Below are 15,682 nucleotides of genomic sequence, written 5' to 3'. Positions count from 1 at the left end.
TTTGGTGGCGACATAGGTGGTGTGGTAGTGGTGGAATTGGAAGGTGATGATGGTGGCAATGATGGTGGGTGGTGGTGGCGGTGGCAGTGGTGGTGGTAGTGGCGGTGGTCGCAATGGTGGTGGATCGTGGTGTTGGTGGCGGCGGCGTGGTATGAAGGTATCAACGATGGTGGCGGTGGCGGAGCATGGTGGTGGCGGCGGCGACAGTGGTGGCGGTGGTAGTGGCGACGGTGATGGTGGAGGGAGGTGGTGGTAGTGTCGTAGTGGCGATAACGATGACTAGAGCGTGTCGGTGGTGGTGGTAGTGGTGGAGGCGGTGGTGGTGGATGGTGGTTGTGGTGGCAGCGACGACGATGGTGCCGGCGACGATAGTGGTGCCAGTGACGATGGTGGTGGTAGTGATGGAGGCGGTGACGGTGGAGGGTGATTGTGGTGGCGGTTGATTAAAATATATTGAGTAGTTTATACATTGTTTTTTTATCATGTCTTATCCATCATTTATAGAGTGGATTAAATAATCCATCATTTTAATGTATAAGAGGAGATTGATGTATAAGCTTATACAATACAATGTGAGCACCAAACAATGGATAAATCCATAATGTATTGTATAAGTTTATACTATCATATCTAATACGGCGTACTAAAGGAGCTCTTAAGGTATAGGGTGTCATCTTAAAAAAGATTAACCCATTTTAGAAAATGTGACGAACCTGGTTTATAGTTTGATTGGATCCGGAGCGTGTAAGGAATTTTTCACTTGTTTGGTGGATTTGGAGGGCGTGAAATATCCGGTATAAGGAGCGGTTGTTAACCCGGGAGAAGTAACTATTTTGGACAATTTATCTTTTAAGCATGAGGCGGGCAGACTGCAAATAACGTCGGGTGGGAATTTTAGGGAAGACAAACTTATTAGTTGAAAAACAGGGTTGCAGATCCAAGTTATTCTTTCAACTTTCACCACTATCCTCCATATCAATCCCCTCCTTTTTATTGTCAATATGCCAATCACATCCTGATTGATTATTCAAGCATCTCACGAGGACATTGTCAATTTGTCACAGAAAAACTTCAAGCCATACGAAGTTACTCACTTAAGAATTATCACGAAACATTTCGGAAGAAAGAAAGGATCATGTGATTTCTATTAAAAAACATTATTTTCATTTTTCAATAGGTAACTGTGATACGCTCCTGAAACATTCAGAGTGAGCAACCACAAAAGTTTGTCCTCCTGAGGAACTCACGAAGGGTATAAAAGATGTGTTTCTCAAGCTTGCTTCATGGTATATAGTTAAAGACATTTGCTACAAGAGTCATTGCTACAATCATTATTACATTATCTACAAAATCGAACTTGAATATGATGATACATTCTCTAATGCAAAACATTTTTCTTCAAACACCAATTCTTAGCCACAGAGGTGTCAATCTCACAAGATTGCTATGATGATCTACCTAAATACTCTACTCCAACTCCTTAACAAAATCAACATTATCTACAAAAACCTGCGCATTAGAGGTGGGAAAAACTAGTTAGTCACAAAAGCAGGATTACTAGTAAAAATGAATAACAATGTGAAGACTCTACAACATACAAATGAAAGTACTAAATAAGAAATAAACAAATGATGAAAAATGCAGGCCTTAATATGAAAATAATCAATTTATCATTTTATCTAGGCTTGTTTATACCCCCTTCCCAGATAATAAACTGTTAAGAGACTGAAATTTGAATTGAAAGTATGATCACTTGCAAAAATTTAGGTGATCATCCTGGATGAATTTTGACTCAGTGACTGAGTGGTTGGACAACAGTACACAATACCAATATTGATACCGTGATATTTTTTCCCATCTTAAAAGTATTACTACTTTAATTAGTGTGAATACCATTATATGGTACCATAATAAGCTTTTCATGTCAAAATGATGAAAGAAAACTATGATCTTCAAGGAGTTATATATAAAATCATTAGTGAACTTTTGGCATATTTGCTCCTGTACATGGTACCTGTCATGAAATAACTATTCCTAAAGCTTAATTTATTGGGTAAATGATTTAATATCTAACACAACTTTGCACAAGAGCCATTTGATGCACATGTAAGTTGAAACTTAATTTTGTGAAGATTGTATCCAATCTGGGAATAGAAAACACCTATTCACCAGCAAAAGGGAGCGTGTGAGAACTGTGTAATATTTTTAGGAAAAAACATTTCAGGAAATTTGTGTAATGATCTGTAATCTGTACAGATTATTGTGATTAGGAAAGATCCCATGAATTGAGGGATTCTAGGATAGAATAGAGATACTTCATTTCCTCTCCTGTGATACTATATTTCGTATAATATATTATTATTCAGTACTATTGCAATGAAATCAATTTAATTCAGTCCTGATTTTACAGAATATGGTATCAAAGCCTCTATTGCCAAGTGATTAATAATTTGATCTCTGTCATCCCCATTCTTTTATATAAAAGTTGAATTTAACACAACGAAAATGAGTTATGCATAAACTAAGCTTTAAACCCAACAAGCTCTTGCATGCAGTAATGTCTTAGATATTCCCGAGCCTTCGATATCTAGCTTAAACTTTTGGAAGATTGGTCTTTGACACATTAAATATAAAGTTGAAAGAGACATACCGACTTCCAACCATCAGGATCCAAGCATGCAGTAATTTTTGTGCTGATACCAGGTAATGGTCCAGGTTCCCGAGTAATCTTCCCCCCGGCTAGTTTAATTGCTTCCGCAGTTTTGTACACATCATCTGTGCCAATTGCAATCTGTAAAAGGTGGAAGAAAAGATAATTAATGAAATTATGTTCCAAATAGAGGCATGGAACTGTGGACATAAAAATAGAGTAAAAAATTTCAATAGAAAATGAGAACTACAGCAGTCTCCACTCTCCATTAATACAGAAAATAAAATATGATATAAAAAATGCAGCAATGAAAACCTCTTCAGCAGACTCCATAAAATTGAAGAATTGGAGAAGAGAGGAACTTCTGCTTACCTGAGCATAAGCATTTCCTTTATCGTATTCAGTGACTCCATAATTGTAAGTCAACTCTAGAACAGTACTTTTATCTTCAGGACCATAACCGAGCATTGCTATAGTATACTGCCCAAGAAAAAGGTCATCAGAGGATCATCAGTGAAATTAAGGTAGTAAGCACGTGCCTAAAGTATCAAATAAGGTGCTGGGAAACAGTTTTGGTCCATCAAAACAAGCAAGATGGGACCTAAAACTGATAAAGAAATCCAGCATGCATATATTCAAAACAAGTATACATCGCAGTATAGCCCAATCCATGCAAAGTATCATCAAATCTTAGAGGATTGATTAGAAAAGGATCCAACCTCCTATCCTAAAGCTTAATTGTACCAGGATTTGCATCAGAAAGAAAGTGTAGGCATCAAAATTACACAATCTCTTATAAACCTGAATTTAACTCATCTTAACCATTGAGTAGTAGGCATGTTAATTACAAATATTTCAGACAAAAAGTAAAGAACATAAGAGAAGTCACCATACCTTGTACTCTGGATTATCTCGTGTGCGAAGCAGCTCCATCCCAAAAGCCTAAATGGTAAACAACCATAAATGTTTAGATGTTGTGTGAAGGGAAAAACTTTGAAGTTGGAACAACACAAAATAGCATTGACCCTCACCTTCTCATAAAATTCTATGGAACGGTTAAGATCTCCGACTCGAAGCATTACTTGGCACAATGGCTCAGGAGTAGGGCCTCTTTCCAAAAGTTCGAATTTGTAACCATCAGGGTCTTCAATAAATGCAATCACTGTTTTGCCTCCCTTAACAGGACCAGGCTCTCTAGTTATTTTGCCACCCTTGGCTCTTATTAGCTCCACTGTTTTTGCAATCTAAAAAGGATCATATAGACAAAAAAATTCCAGCATACATGTTTGTCAAACGACCAATAGAGAATAAGCAATAAGCAAAACAGCACCTCCACCCCACAACCCTCCCAAAGAGAATAATGAATATACAACTGGACAAGTCACATGAGATTAAGAATTAAAGCCACAAATCACCAGGAATGACCACGGTATGAGAGTTCAAAGAAGCTAATAAAGGATAGTGTCATAGTAATAGGTACTAATGTTTGGAGAAAAAACTTACATCATCAACAGCAATACCAAAATGACCAAATCCAGCTCCAATATCATACTTGTCAACTCCATAGTCTGTAATGTTGTTAAATGAAAGATGAACATTAATCGAAAGCTTTCTGTGCACTAGCATGTATATAACTTACTTCATAATGTACATAGAATCCGTTTGGATGCAAACTAAATAGCACTTGTTGGAGCTTATCTAGTGTGTTTTTCAAGTAGATAAGCTCCAATAAGTTTGTAATTGTATCCAAACAGGCACATAGTGAGAGCCTTACTGTATGTAAGTTCAACAACAAAATGAGAGTCCTCAGGCCCGTATCCGAGAAAGGCATTAGTATATCTTTCCTCCGGTATGTCACGCTTCCTTAGTAACTTCATTCCCAAGCATTCTGTATAAAATCTGAAACCACCAAGAGTAAAAAATACACACTCCACAAAAAGCTACTAGTTTGTTTTTTCAATGAATTTGAATTTGAATCAATGGTGTACTACTTTATAGTCCTGTCCAGGTCCCCAACTCTGTACACAACATGAAGCATCCTCCGCTTGTCCTGTTTGACCCAATCCAGCACATTCTCTTGCGAAGCAGCCGCCGCAACCGACTGCGACGCCATGGCTCTCACTGAGTTTCCATCTTGTCTCACCAGCCTGGTTGCTTTCAGGCCAAAACTATGAGATTGTGGAACTGCTGGATAACAAAACAAATTGAAATCATCAAAATTATGCAGTATTGTTGAGTTATCAGCATTAAAATAGATATATTAACCAAGAATTATTGAGAAATTGAAGATAAGGATAATAAGAGGAGTTACCAGAGGATAGATGGAGGAAAGAGAGTGAGGGAGAGGGGTTGAAGAGGGAGCGAGTTGAAGAAAACCTAAAGGAAGTGAGAGTGGGTCGAATTGAACAAGCCATGGATATGGATTGGAATCAATCAAACACTCTCACTCTCTTGCACCGTCGTCGTCCTCTGGTGATTGTGGCGGTGTTTGTGTGAGGGAAATCGGTGGTGGGAGTGAAGAAGGTGTTGGTTTGGTTTGGTTTTGTTGTGGATGAGGAGAACGAGCAGAAGCACAAGAATCGAATCGAATAGAATACAACACAAGCAAACACTGGTAATAGGGTAATAAAAGGAAGAAGACAGTGAGTGAGAGTGAGAAAAGGTAACTTCATATTCCCAAACCTGGATTTAGAGACTCTTATCTTCATATTAAAATAAAGGCTTAATTGCACATTTAGTCCCCCCACTTATACCTTTTTCATGATTCCAGTCCCCCACAAAAATTAAATAATTAATTGCATAAAGCATCCCTGACGAATACCTCCGTTTGTAACTTTAGTTTTCCGTCTAGATTCCATCCAAAATTTAACGGAAAACTGACGTGGCATTTCTTAATAATATTTTAATTAAAAAATACTAATTTTTTAATTAAATAAGGTTTGGTTTGTTGTAGTTCTGATCCCTCCACCTTCAACCACCACTCTTCCTCCTCCTACAACCATATTCATCATTATCTTCATCTTTTCTTCACTATTTCCAGAATAAAGAATTGTCTTTTTATAAAAAAAATTATGAATTTTTTTAAACAAACACCTATTTTATTGAAATTAATGGATGGGCGGCTTTCAACCAGAATGATACATCCACTCATAATGCCGATGATCCTCAAACGGGATCTTATATTGGGTTCCACGGATTCATGAGGACACTAGCTTCATTGTTCTAGCGGGTTACTGGACAAGATTGTATTGGCAATACTAAAATCTTGGCGGAATTGCCACATATGAAATTGAGCACAATCTTGCAAAGAAATACGCCTATGATGAGACAGAATGATTCGAGGGTAATCGGATTGAGTGAGAGAAATTGGTAACACATTGTCGGGATGAATGAATGCATCACCACCATAAGGCAAAAAAAAAAAGTGTTACACTCTTACATTATTCCATTTTTATGGCTTAAGTTTGCATGTATTTTTAATTGCAACCACTCAATGTCAATTAGGGACGAAACTAGAAATGAATAAGGGGCGAAAATTTATTCTAATCGGGTGGTTGTTTGAACGTATAGATGGAAAGTTCAATCATTAAGAGTCATACTTTTAAATAGACTTTTGATCTCCACTACACTCGACTTAAAATTGTGAGAGCATTTTAACACACACAAAAATCTAACAAATATTTATATATTTATGCAATTAAAAATTGTAAAAAGTTAAAAACTATAGTATTAAATAAATTTTAGATATAACAAAAGTCACCCGTGCATTGCACAGGTAATTCAACTAGTTAAACAAAATTAAAGTCTTAAATTAAAAGAGATATGAAGTTTTAATGGGAAAAAACAACATTTTGAATATTATTTTATCATAGAAATTTGCCTCTCAGGGACGGTCGCCCAGGTTGACATCAAACACTTTAAATAAGATAGATGAGAAATAAAAAAGAATAGAATTAAATAATTAAAGTGAAATATGATATAATATGAAAAAAAAAAGTTATAAATAGTGTGAATGTGGTAGAAAGAAACTCTAACAAGCAAAAACTAAGCAAGAAAATTATGAGAAAAAAAGTAAAATGAAACTTTTACCAACTTTCTTGTTATCATTCATGAAAGGAATTACATATTTATACTAACACCCATAACTAAGAGTCAAATGGGTTGGGCCCTATCTCTTAGCATACTTTAAAATGAAATAAGACATAATAATCTAATTATTAGTTCTCCTGGGCCTTATAGAATACTAGCCTAATATTCTCATTCTACCATAATTGTATCTGAAAAAAAAAAGTGGGTAAGTGATGAAGAGATACTCTTGTATTTTTTTTAATTCAAAATTGTGTTAATTAATTTCCACCATAATTATGTGTTTTACAAACATACTATTGAAATGGGACAAACACCCCCCACCCCACAAAAAAAAATGATCTGAGTATGGAGTAACTCGAAGGGGGGCTAGACTTTCGTATCAGAATCCATGTTGATCGAAGTTTTTTGCTGAAATTATTTGTGGAGGAATGACTTTTTTTTTAGAATCATGATATGTAAGTGAGTAAATTTATTTTCTATGCAAATCTAATGGATAATGATTCATGACTTGTCAACTAATAGTTTTAAGGTGAATCTAGTTAGGTAGTTGGTTAAAAGAAGATTGAACATTGAGAAAGGGTGACATAACTTTTGAAGACAATTGTGTTAAGTTCAATGTTGATGGTTCGTTTTTTTTATAAGCAAGAATGTTGATGGTTCGGTATTTCAGTATTGGATAATCACAATTGTATATTAAGTTTGTGTTAAAATTATATTTTAACATTAATTCTCCACTACAAACATGTTAACTAGAGCTTATTTGGATAAGAATGCTGCCAAATAGGGAAAGTTTCATGTGTCAATGGTTGTTAACATCAACATGACAAGTTGTGTCTTTGTATTTGAATGGTGGAAGAAATTTGTTGATGGCTATTTTTATTCATTGAAATTATCATCCTCTTCACTCCATTTACACAATTTGTGATCACACTCGGTCTTCCCTTTTTCCTACCAAATAGGGATATATATAACTCGACAGTAAAGCTTTTCATGCTAAAATAATAACCAATCGTTTCCTCATTTTATCTCTTTTTTACCATTAGTTTTTTAGGGTGTTTTTGGTTAAAAGTGGATATGTTGTTAACTGTGATGAGTGCCATCGTTGAATTGTTGAGTCTATATAAACCATTTGCAAAGGGGTATCATTACCACTATTCTCTTGTCTCTCCAAACTGGCTAATACAAAATAGTAAGGGAGACAAAAGAATAAGTGCAGCAACATGGCAGGGGGAGCATTTGTTGATGCAGCATCTCAAAAAAGGGCTCATCTTTATGAGTACAAAATAACTGGGTACTTCATCTTTTCCTGCATTGTTGGAGCTCTTGGTGGCTCTCTCTTTGGATATGACCTTGGTGTTTCAGGTGAGAATCATATTTTTTTACATAAAAGCATGTCTCAAATTAAAACCTGAAAATGATAGAAAGCTTATTTCATTTCATGTGAAGAACAACATGAACATATCAACTTTCAAATAGCATGTTTGATTATACATTAAAATGCTTTGAAATCACTTCTGGTCAAATATCACCTTCCGAGTAAACGTGCATTGAATTTTGTGTAAATTGTGAAACCAAACATATTATGATAGCTTAAAAATGATTACATTTTGACACTGTTTTTTTTTTATATTGTCAATGCTCTCATTGTCATAAAAATGTGATTATAATAAACACAATATCAAAGCAAACATGACTTGAATTTTGATTGAAAAAAATAAATTGATTCAAACATATTGTTAGCTTCAGAGCAAACATGACTTGAATTTTGAAACCAAACATGCTATAAGAGACTAATGATGATTCCATTCACACGTTATAAATTGAATTTCATTGGAAAACTAATGGATTATCTTCCCTTTTCAGGTGGAGTTACTTCCATGGATGACTTCCTGATCGAATTTTTCCCCAATGTGTATGAGAGGAAGCATGCACATCTGCAGGAGACAGATTATTGTAAATATGATGATCAGATGTTGACGCTCTTCACTTCTTCTCTGTACTTTGCTGCTTTGGTCTCCACATTTGGTGCTTCCACTGTAACAAAAAACAAAGGAAGGAGGGCCAGTATCATTTGTGGTTCCATAAGCTTCTTCGTAGGAGCTATCCTAAATGCTGCTGCTATGAACCTTACAATGTTGATCTTTGGCCGTATCCTTCTTGGTGTTGGCATTGGTTTCGGTAACCAAGTAAGTGAATGTTTGGATCAACGTTATCACAATTGATTCCGGATAAAATTGATTTTAGTAAAATGAATGCTCCAAAATGATAAATGTTGTGTTTGTCATGAAAATGGCACTCATTAATATTATTGTACTAATTCTTGTTATTTTGTTCAGGCTGTCCCGTTGTACCTGTCAGAAATGGCTCCAGCAAAAGTAAGAGGAGCAGTGAACCAGCTTTTTCAATTGACAACTTGCTTGGGAATTTTGATTGCTAACCTTGTGAACTATGCCACTGAGCAACTTCATCCATGGGGGTGGAGATTATCCCTTGGTTTGGCTACAGTTCCAGCAACTGTTATGTTTATTGGTGGTTTGTTGTGTCCTGAGACACCCAACAGTCTTGTGGAACAAGGAAGATTAGAAGAAGCAAGACAAGTGTTGGAGAGAGTGAGAGGTACCCCCAATGTTGATGCTGAGTATGAAGATATTGTTGAGGCCAGTGTTGAAGCACAGAAAATCAAGAACCCATTCCAGAACCTTCTCTTGAAAAAGAACAGGCCCCAGTTTGTGATTGGTGCCTTGGCCATTCCTGCATTCCAGCAGCTTACTGGCAACAACTCCATCCTCTTCTATGCCCCTGTCATTTTCCAGACTCTTGGCTTTGGCTCTGGTGCCTCCTTGTATTCTTCTCTTATCACAAGTGTTGCACTTGTTCTTGCCACTTTGATCTCCATGTTCTATGTTGACAAGTTTGGCAGGAGAGCTTTCTTTTTGGAAGCTGGTGTTGAAATGTTGTTGTGCATGGTAACTAACTAACTACTTTTCAACGCACACCACCTTTAATTTTGTCCTAGTGTCAATCCCTTTTTATAGGAATTTGAATTCCTTAGGAAATTCTAAATTCAGTCAAGTCTTGAAACTTCAGTCGTCGGAACAAAGATCCTACGGTTCAAATATAAAGAGACTATCTCTTTAAGCTTGAGTCATTTGATCAAGGTCGGACGACTGAGGATCCCCAGCTGACTTGACTACATTAAATCCATGATTCCTGGACTACGGCCGGTTACTTGCCTTTATTTTTTTCCTTCACTGCATTGAATTGAATCTAAGTTTGATCTAATGTACTTTGCAGGTTGCTACAGCAGTTGTGTTGGCTCTAGAGTTTGGAAAAGGCAAAGAACTGTCATTTGGAGTGAGTGTGTTCCTAGTGGTTGTTATTTTCATGTTTGTGTTGGCATATGGAAGGTCATGGGGTCCTCTAGGGTGGTTGGTTCCTAGTGAGTTGTTCCCACTAGAGATCAGGTCAGCAGCACAGAGTGTTGTGGTGTGTGTTAACATGATCTTCACAGCTCTTGTTGCGCAATTGTTCCTCATGTCACTTTGCCACCTTAAGTATGGAATCTTCTTGCTGTTTGCTGGCTTGATTCTGGTGATGAGTTGCTTTGTGTTCTTCTTGTTGCCGGAAACAAAACAAGTCCCTATTGAGGAGATTTATCTTTTGTTTGAGACTCATTGGTTCTGGAAGAAAGTGGTAGGTGACTCAAACAACCCACAGAGAACAAATGGACAAGCATAAGCAAATCCTTGACCCTTGTATGTGTGTGCCAATGTAAATGTAATGTGATTGATTGATAAATGGGTGGAGCTAGCTGGCATTGGAATTGGAAGTGTAATTAAGAAGAATGAAAAAACAGCTTGCTATAGCCGCTTTTGATTATTGGAATTGGTTTTTTATTCCTTTTTGTTTTATACAATTTTGTTTTAGTGAGGGAAAGCTCAATCGAGCTGAAACAAAAGTGTATAAATGATTAGTCGACGCTCTTTTGGACGTTGACATACATGAATCATGAAAGGTGTCATCTTTTCTTTTGTTTTTTAATTATGATCTCTCTTATTTTCACACACAACAACCTTTTTTCATGCTTACTTTCTATTGCAAGATATCATAAAGGCAAAGGGTATCACCTATCTTTGTGTGAATCACGAATTATTAATTAAGCTTACTATATAAGAAGCTTTTTTAAATAAGTAAAAATAACTTACAAATATATATATATATATATATATATATGAGAGATAATTTAAGAAAATGAACTCAAAATATATTATAAGTATGTTAAAAACTATTTACATAATCTATTACAATTATAAAATAACATCAAATAAGCACTTTCAACATGGCCTAATAACGGTAAAAAAAAATAGCCTAGTAAAAAACAAGTAAAACTCATCATAACCTAATCCTAGTCTTTTCTATTGTACACTTGTGACCTCTTGATAGAGTGACAAACTCGGTTTGGTCTATCGAGACAGGCCATTAACCCGTTATGTTATACTATGTAGGCTAGGTTGAGGATACGACGGGCCACCGATAAGTAGGAGCATCCATTATGTTAGGTGAAGATTTATTAAAAATTTATTTTAAAAAAATGATTTATTAAAAAATTATTTTGATTTATTAATATTATAGGAGTATAAAATATGATATAGCTAATAGGAATAGAATGCATTGGGTTTTGTTTTACTTACTTTAATATTTTTTAAAAATTATGATTAATTTATATTATTATTATTATTATTATTGGTACATCGGAAAGATAAATTGCACCCTCTAAGAATTTATTCCTCCTACCCGACCCTCATGTCCCATAACTCTTGACCATTTGAGCTATCATTGAGCTCTTTACCTCTAGAATGAAATTATACAAACTCACTAATTCACTAGCTCACTCATAAATGAACTGTGCCAAAACTTTCACCCCTCATAATAAAGGTGCCCACTAGGGTGGGAAACTTTCTTTTTGGTCCACCGGTGGACCAGGGGCATTTCAAACTTTGCATTCGGGATATTTTAGACTTTTCCCCTTCTCCTTCTTCTCCCTCCCACTCTCCCCTCCTCTCACTTCAACCATCTCCAGCAGCACAGGCACCATCAGCAGCAATAGCACTATCAAGACGAAAACGTCAAGGTGAATTTCTCCTTTTCCTTCTCTCTTTTTGTTTTTTAATTTTTATTTCTCCTTGTTTCCCCTAACCAAAGCTTAACGTTGCAGAGGAGTGGGTCGAAGTGAAGAGTTGCAGATCTGGTGTGAATCGAAGGGGAGAGTGCCAGATCTGGTCCGACGGTGGTTGTACGGATCCGATCCGGCTCTCAACGGCGAGGAGCAGTGGTGGAGAAATCTGGGTGTGAGTGGTAGTGTATCTGGCTCGCTTCTTCATCTTCTCCATCGTTTGTGTTTCAGTCTTAGTGAGTCTGGGGCTTGGTTACGCAAAGAAGGGTGCGATGGAGATCGATTTGAGTTTAGGTTGGAGCTTTTGTGGTTTTTGTGGCAAGGACCAATTTCTCGTGAGGGAGAAGTGACAGAGAAGATGAAGGCTGTGGTGGTTCTAGTTAGGGATTTGGAGGACAAAATTAAGGATCTTTTTTGTTAGCCATTTTGTGGCCCTTCCCCTTGATTTTTATTAGCTATTTTCTTGCTTTGTAGGCTATGAAAGCCACTGTTAGTACTCGTATTGTATCTTTAGGAGCTTGTTCCTATTGTTTGTTTTTTAGAATCTTCATCTTGTTTTCTCATGTGTTGTCTGTTGGTTCCTATTGTACAGGTCTTTGACATTTTCATTCATCAATATATATTGAACTTTAAAAAAAATAAAATTAAGGATCTTGTAACAGTTTCTTGATTCTGGAAGTGGTGATTTGCTAGTTTCTTCAAAAAATTATGACGAACGTGATGATTCATGGAACTAGTTAACCTCATAAAAAAAAAGTAGTGGCTCTGGGACGTGATTCAGCTTCAGCAAGGAGGGGAAAGGGTGGGGAAGAAGTGTTACACTTACATTTTTACCCTTTTGTCTTCTATTAAATCCTGACCATCCAATTAAAGAATATTCCTAGATGCTAAAATCTAATGGTGATAGATCATGGTCCACCGGTGGACCAAGAAGAAAGTTGCCCACCCTAGTGAGCACCCATAATAAACACAGGTCAATTGACCCAACCCAATTTTGGTGGACAAATTATGGGTCAGGGCAGGCTGGCCCACCAACCCACTTGGCACCCTACGTCCTTTTTGATATTGTTATTAAACCTCTTGTTTTAAAAATGTCCAATTACCATCTGGTCATCTTTACTACAACATCAACAACAATAACTTTATGGCATTGAGTGAGCGGTTATATGAATCAAACTACGGTATTAAACTTAATTAAATATTAAATTATGAAATGTATTATTGAAAATGAGATTATTTTTAACAATGTTTTTCTATGTTTTTTTTTTGTCTTCCTCCACCTCTCTTCACAAAAGTAAATACCATGTTATCAATTCTTACCATTATCCCTCCATAAGTTTTCTTTATACTTGCATATTCATATTATCATATATCACATTAACTGATCTTTTCTCAACTTCTCAACAATAAGTGTCACTTTAATATCTTATCAAATCCACTCCTTTGACAACGAATAAAATATATTTTGCATTAATTTAAAAAGTATAAGACCGTATTGCAAATTAAAACCTAAAGTAATTAAATTCAAAACTTTAAATTAAAAGTAGTGGATAGAAGTTAGAAAGTTATGACACCATCCCCAACCCATCCCCAAGTTGAAAAATAAAATAAAAAATGTTGAAAGCTACTCTTTAATCTATATTGATACCTCATTGCCACACAAACACTTGGACTATATATTTGAAAATAAGCAAAACAAAGCGTGCATGATTTTTTTTCAAATTTAGCCGCCGCTATGTCTGAGGGTATGGGATTTGGTATTTCACATGGAATGCTTAAATTTGACTATTTGTGTGTGTGTCTCTATTCATAAAACGATCATTTTCTTATAAGACTAGTCAATAGTCATGTATATTTATAATTTTTTTCTGTGCATTTTAATTTAAATAATAGATGAAAGTGTGTAGTGGGATATGCATGCATTCTGGTGACAGTATAGACATTGAATTTGACTTTGTTAAGTAATAATCCAAGTTAGCAGTAGTAGTTAGTTAGTGGGCCTGGTTAAATGTAAAAGCCCAGTGGAGTGTGAGCCCAAGTTATGGGTTGTATATAGCTGCATATTGCAGTGTTGTGTAACTAATAAATCAATAATCAGTTTTCATTTGTTATCTCTAATCTTCCAGCACTCTCTCTTTCTCTCTCGTTCTGTTATTCTTCTCTGAACTCCAACAACTGGTATCCAGAGCTTTTGGTTCCGATCCAAGGATGAACCTCACTGGCAACGCACCGACGAATCTTCCGGTGCTTGACGGCAAGAACTGGCCGCGATGGAAAGTTCAGATGAAGACCGTTTTCTCCTATCAAGATGTGATGGAGATTGTTCAAGAAGGTCTCACCCCTCTCGCAGAAGATGCCACACCAGCGTAGAGAACTGCACACAAGGAATTGAAGATAAAAGATTCCAAGGCGATGTTCTTCATTCAACAATGCGTCGACAATGCGCATTTTGAGAAGATTGCAGGAGCTGCAACTTCGAAGGAGGCCTGGCAAATTCTGGAAAAGTGTCATGAGGGTGCAGATCAGTTGAAGAAGGTTCGGTTGCAAACCTTGAAGCGTCAATTTGAGTTGATGCACATGGAATCGACTGAGAAGATTTCTGTCTACTTTGATCGAATGATTGCCCTCACCAATTTGATGAAATCATGTGGAGAGAGCTTTACAGATAGGGATATTTGTGAAAAGGTTCTTAGAACCCTAAATCCCAAATTCGATTATGCGGTAGCAGTGATTGAGGAAGCAAAGGACATTTCAACACTAAAGGTTGAAGATTTGCAAGGTTCTCTGGAAGCCCACGAGCAAAGAATTCTGGAAAGGACCAATGAAAGATCTCAGGATCAAGCATTGCAAGCATACACCTCCAAGAAATCTGGGAAAGGGGGGTATCATGGTAAAGGAAAGTACAAAGATCAGAAGCCTTCTGGAAAATCAAGTCAGAATCAAAGCCAGAGTCAGAATCAAGATGATCTAGATCAACCTGAATCATCATCAAAGAAGGGTGGTTCATTCTACAAGGGCACTGGCAAGAAGAAGTTTGATAGAAAGAAGGTTAGATGTTATAATTGCAATAAATTTGGTCATTTTTCTTCTGAGTGTAAGGCTCCAAGTGGTGGTGGTGACTCTCGAGGGAAGTCCAATGGTGAAGCCAATCTTGCTAAGGATGGTGATGCCACTGATGAAGAGCCAATTTCTCTCATGATGGTAACCAGAGAGGGTAAAACCAATCTTGCTAAGGATGGTGATGACAAGGATGAAGAGCCAATCTCTCTCATGATGGTAACCAAAGAGGGTGATCTGAATCTTGGAATTTGGTATCTTGATTCTGGATGTTCGAATCATATGACTGGGCACAGAGAATGGTTAGTCAATTTTGATGAAAGCAAGAAGAGTACAGTGAAATTTGCGGATGACAGAATTCTATCAGTAGAAGGTGTTGGTGATATTCTGGTGAAAAGAGATGTTGGTAAAGATGCTGAAATCACAGAGGTCTTCTATGTTCCTGGACTGAAGAGCAATCTCATTAGTTTGGGACAGTTGCTTGATAAAGATTTCTCTATGAATATGGCTAAGAGGTATCTTGAGGTGTTTGATCCCTGTCAGAGATTGATTCTGAAGGTTCCTCTTTCGAAGAACAAGACTTTTCAAGTGAGAGTTAATGCCATTGACTCACAGTGTTTGTCTGCTGAGTTGGAAGATGAATCCTGGCTTTGGCACCTCAGATTTGGTCACCTGAATTTCAGAGATCTGAGCTCTCTCCAATCCAAGGACAT

General features: G+C 36.7%; 3 protein-coding genes across 4 annotated transcripts; 2 read left to right on the top strand and 1 right to left on the bottom strand.

Annotated features, from left to right (window-relative positions):
• Window positions 1–1,253: 1,253 nt before the first annotated feature.
• On the bottom strand, window positions 1,254–5,326 carry LOC130711328 (probable lactoylglutathione lyase, chloroplastic). 2 transcript variants are annotated; one of them, XM_057560892.1, is made up of 9 exons: window positions 4,962–5,326; window positions 4,642–4,837; window positions 4,425–4,549; window positions 4,154–4,218; window positions 3,682–3,894; window positions 3,545–3,592; window positions 3,023–3,130; window positions 2,651–2,791; window positions 1,254–1,509 (listed from the first exon to the last, which is right to left on the bottom strand). In XM_057560892.1, exons 1-9 carry the CDS (start codon window positions 5,062–5,064, stop codon window positions 1,468–1,470), a joined length of 1,041 nt encoding a protein of 346 aa, XP_057416875.1. In that variant the 5' UTR covers window positions 5,065–5,326; the 3' UTR covers window positions 1,254–1,467. The 2 variants fall into 2 exon arrangements, with proteins under 2 accessions (XP_057416875.1, XP_057416876.1); XM_057560893.1 differs by having other exon boundaries at window positions 4,642–4,834; window positions 4,962–5,324.
• A 2,553-nt stretch (window positions 5,327–7,879) lies between these two features.
• LOC130711327 (sugar transport protein 14-like) lies at window positions 7,880–10,780 on the top strand. The gene is made up of 4 exons (XM_057560891.1): window positions 7,880–8,101; window positions 8,603–8,925; window positions 9,076–9,705; window positions 10,034–10,780. The coding sequence occupies exons 1-4, from the start codon at window positions 7,960–7,962 to the stop codon at window positions 10,475–10,477; spliced, it is 1,539 nt and encodes a 512-aa protein (XP_057416874.1). The 5' UTR covers window positions 7,880–7,959; the 3' UTR covers window positions 10,478–10,780.
• A 625-nt stretch (window positions 10,781–11,405) lies between these two features.
• On the top strand, window positions 11,406–12,556 carry LOC130713458 (uncharacterized). Its single transcript, XM_057563223.1, has 3 exons — window positions 11,406–11,414; window positions 11,686–11,870; window positions 11,955–12,556. The coding sequence occupies exons 1-3, from the start codon at window positions 11,406–11,408 to the stop codon at window positions 12,331–12,333; spliced, it is 573 nt and encodes a 190-aa protein (XP_057419206.1). The 3' UTR covers window positions 12,334–12,556.
• The last annotated feature ends 3,126 nt before the right edge of the window (window positions 12,557–15,682 follow it).

This window comes from Lotus japonicus, chromosome 4 (assembly GCF_012489685.1).
Source record: "Lotus japonicus ecotype B-129 chromosome 4, LjGifu_v1.2".
Taxonomy (NCBI): domain Eukaryota; kingdom Viridiplantae; phylum Streptophyta; class Magnoliopsida; order Fabales; family Fabaceae; genus Lotus; species Lotus japonicus.
Note: the sequence above shows the minus strand (reverse complement) of the source record. Positions and strands in the feature narration are given on the sequence as shown.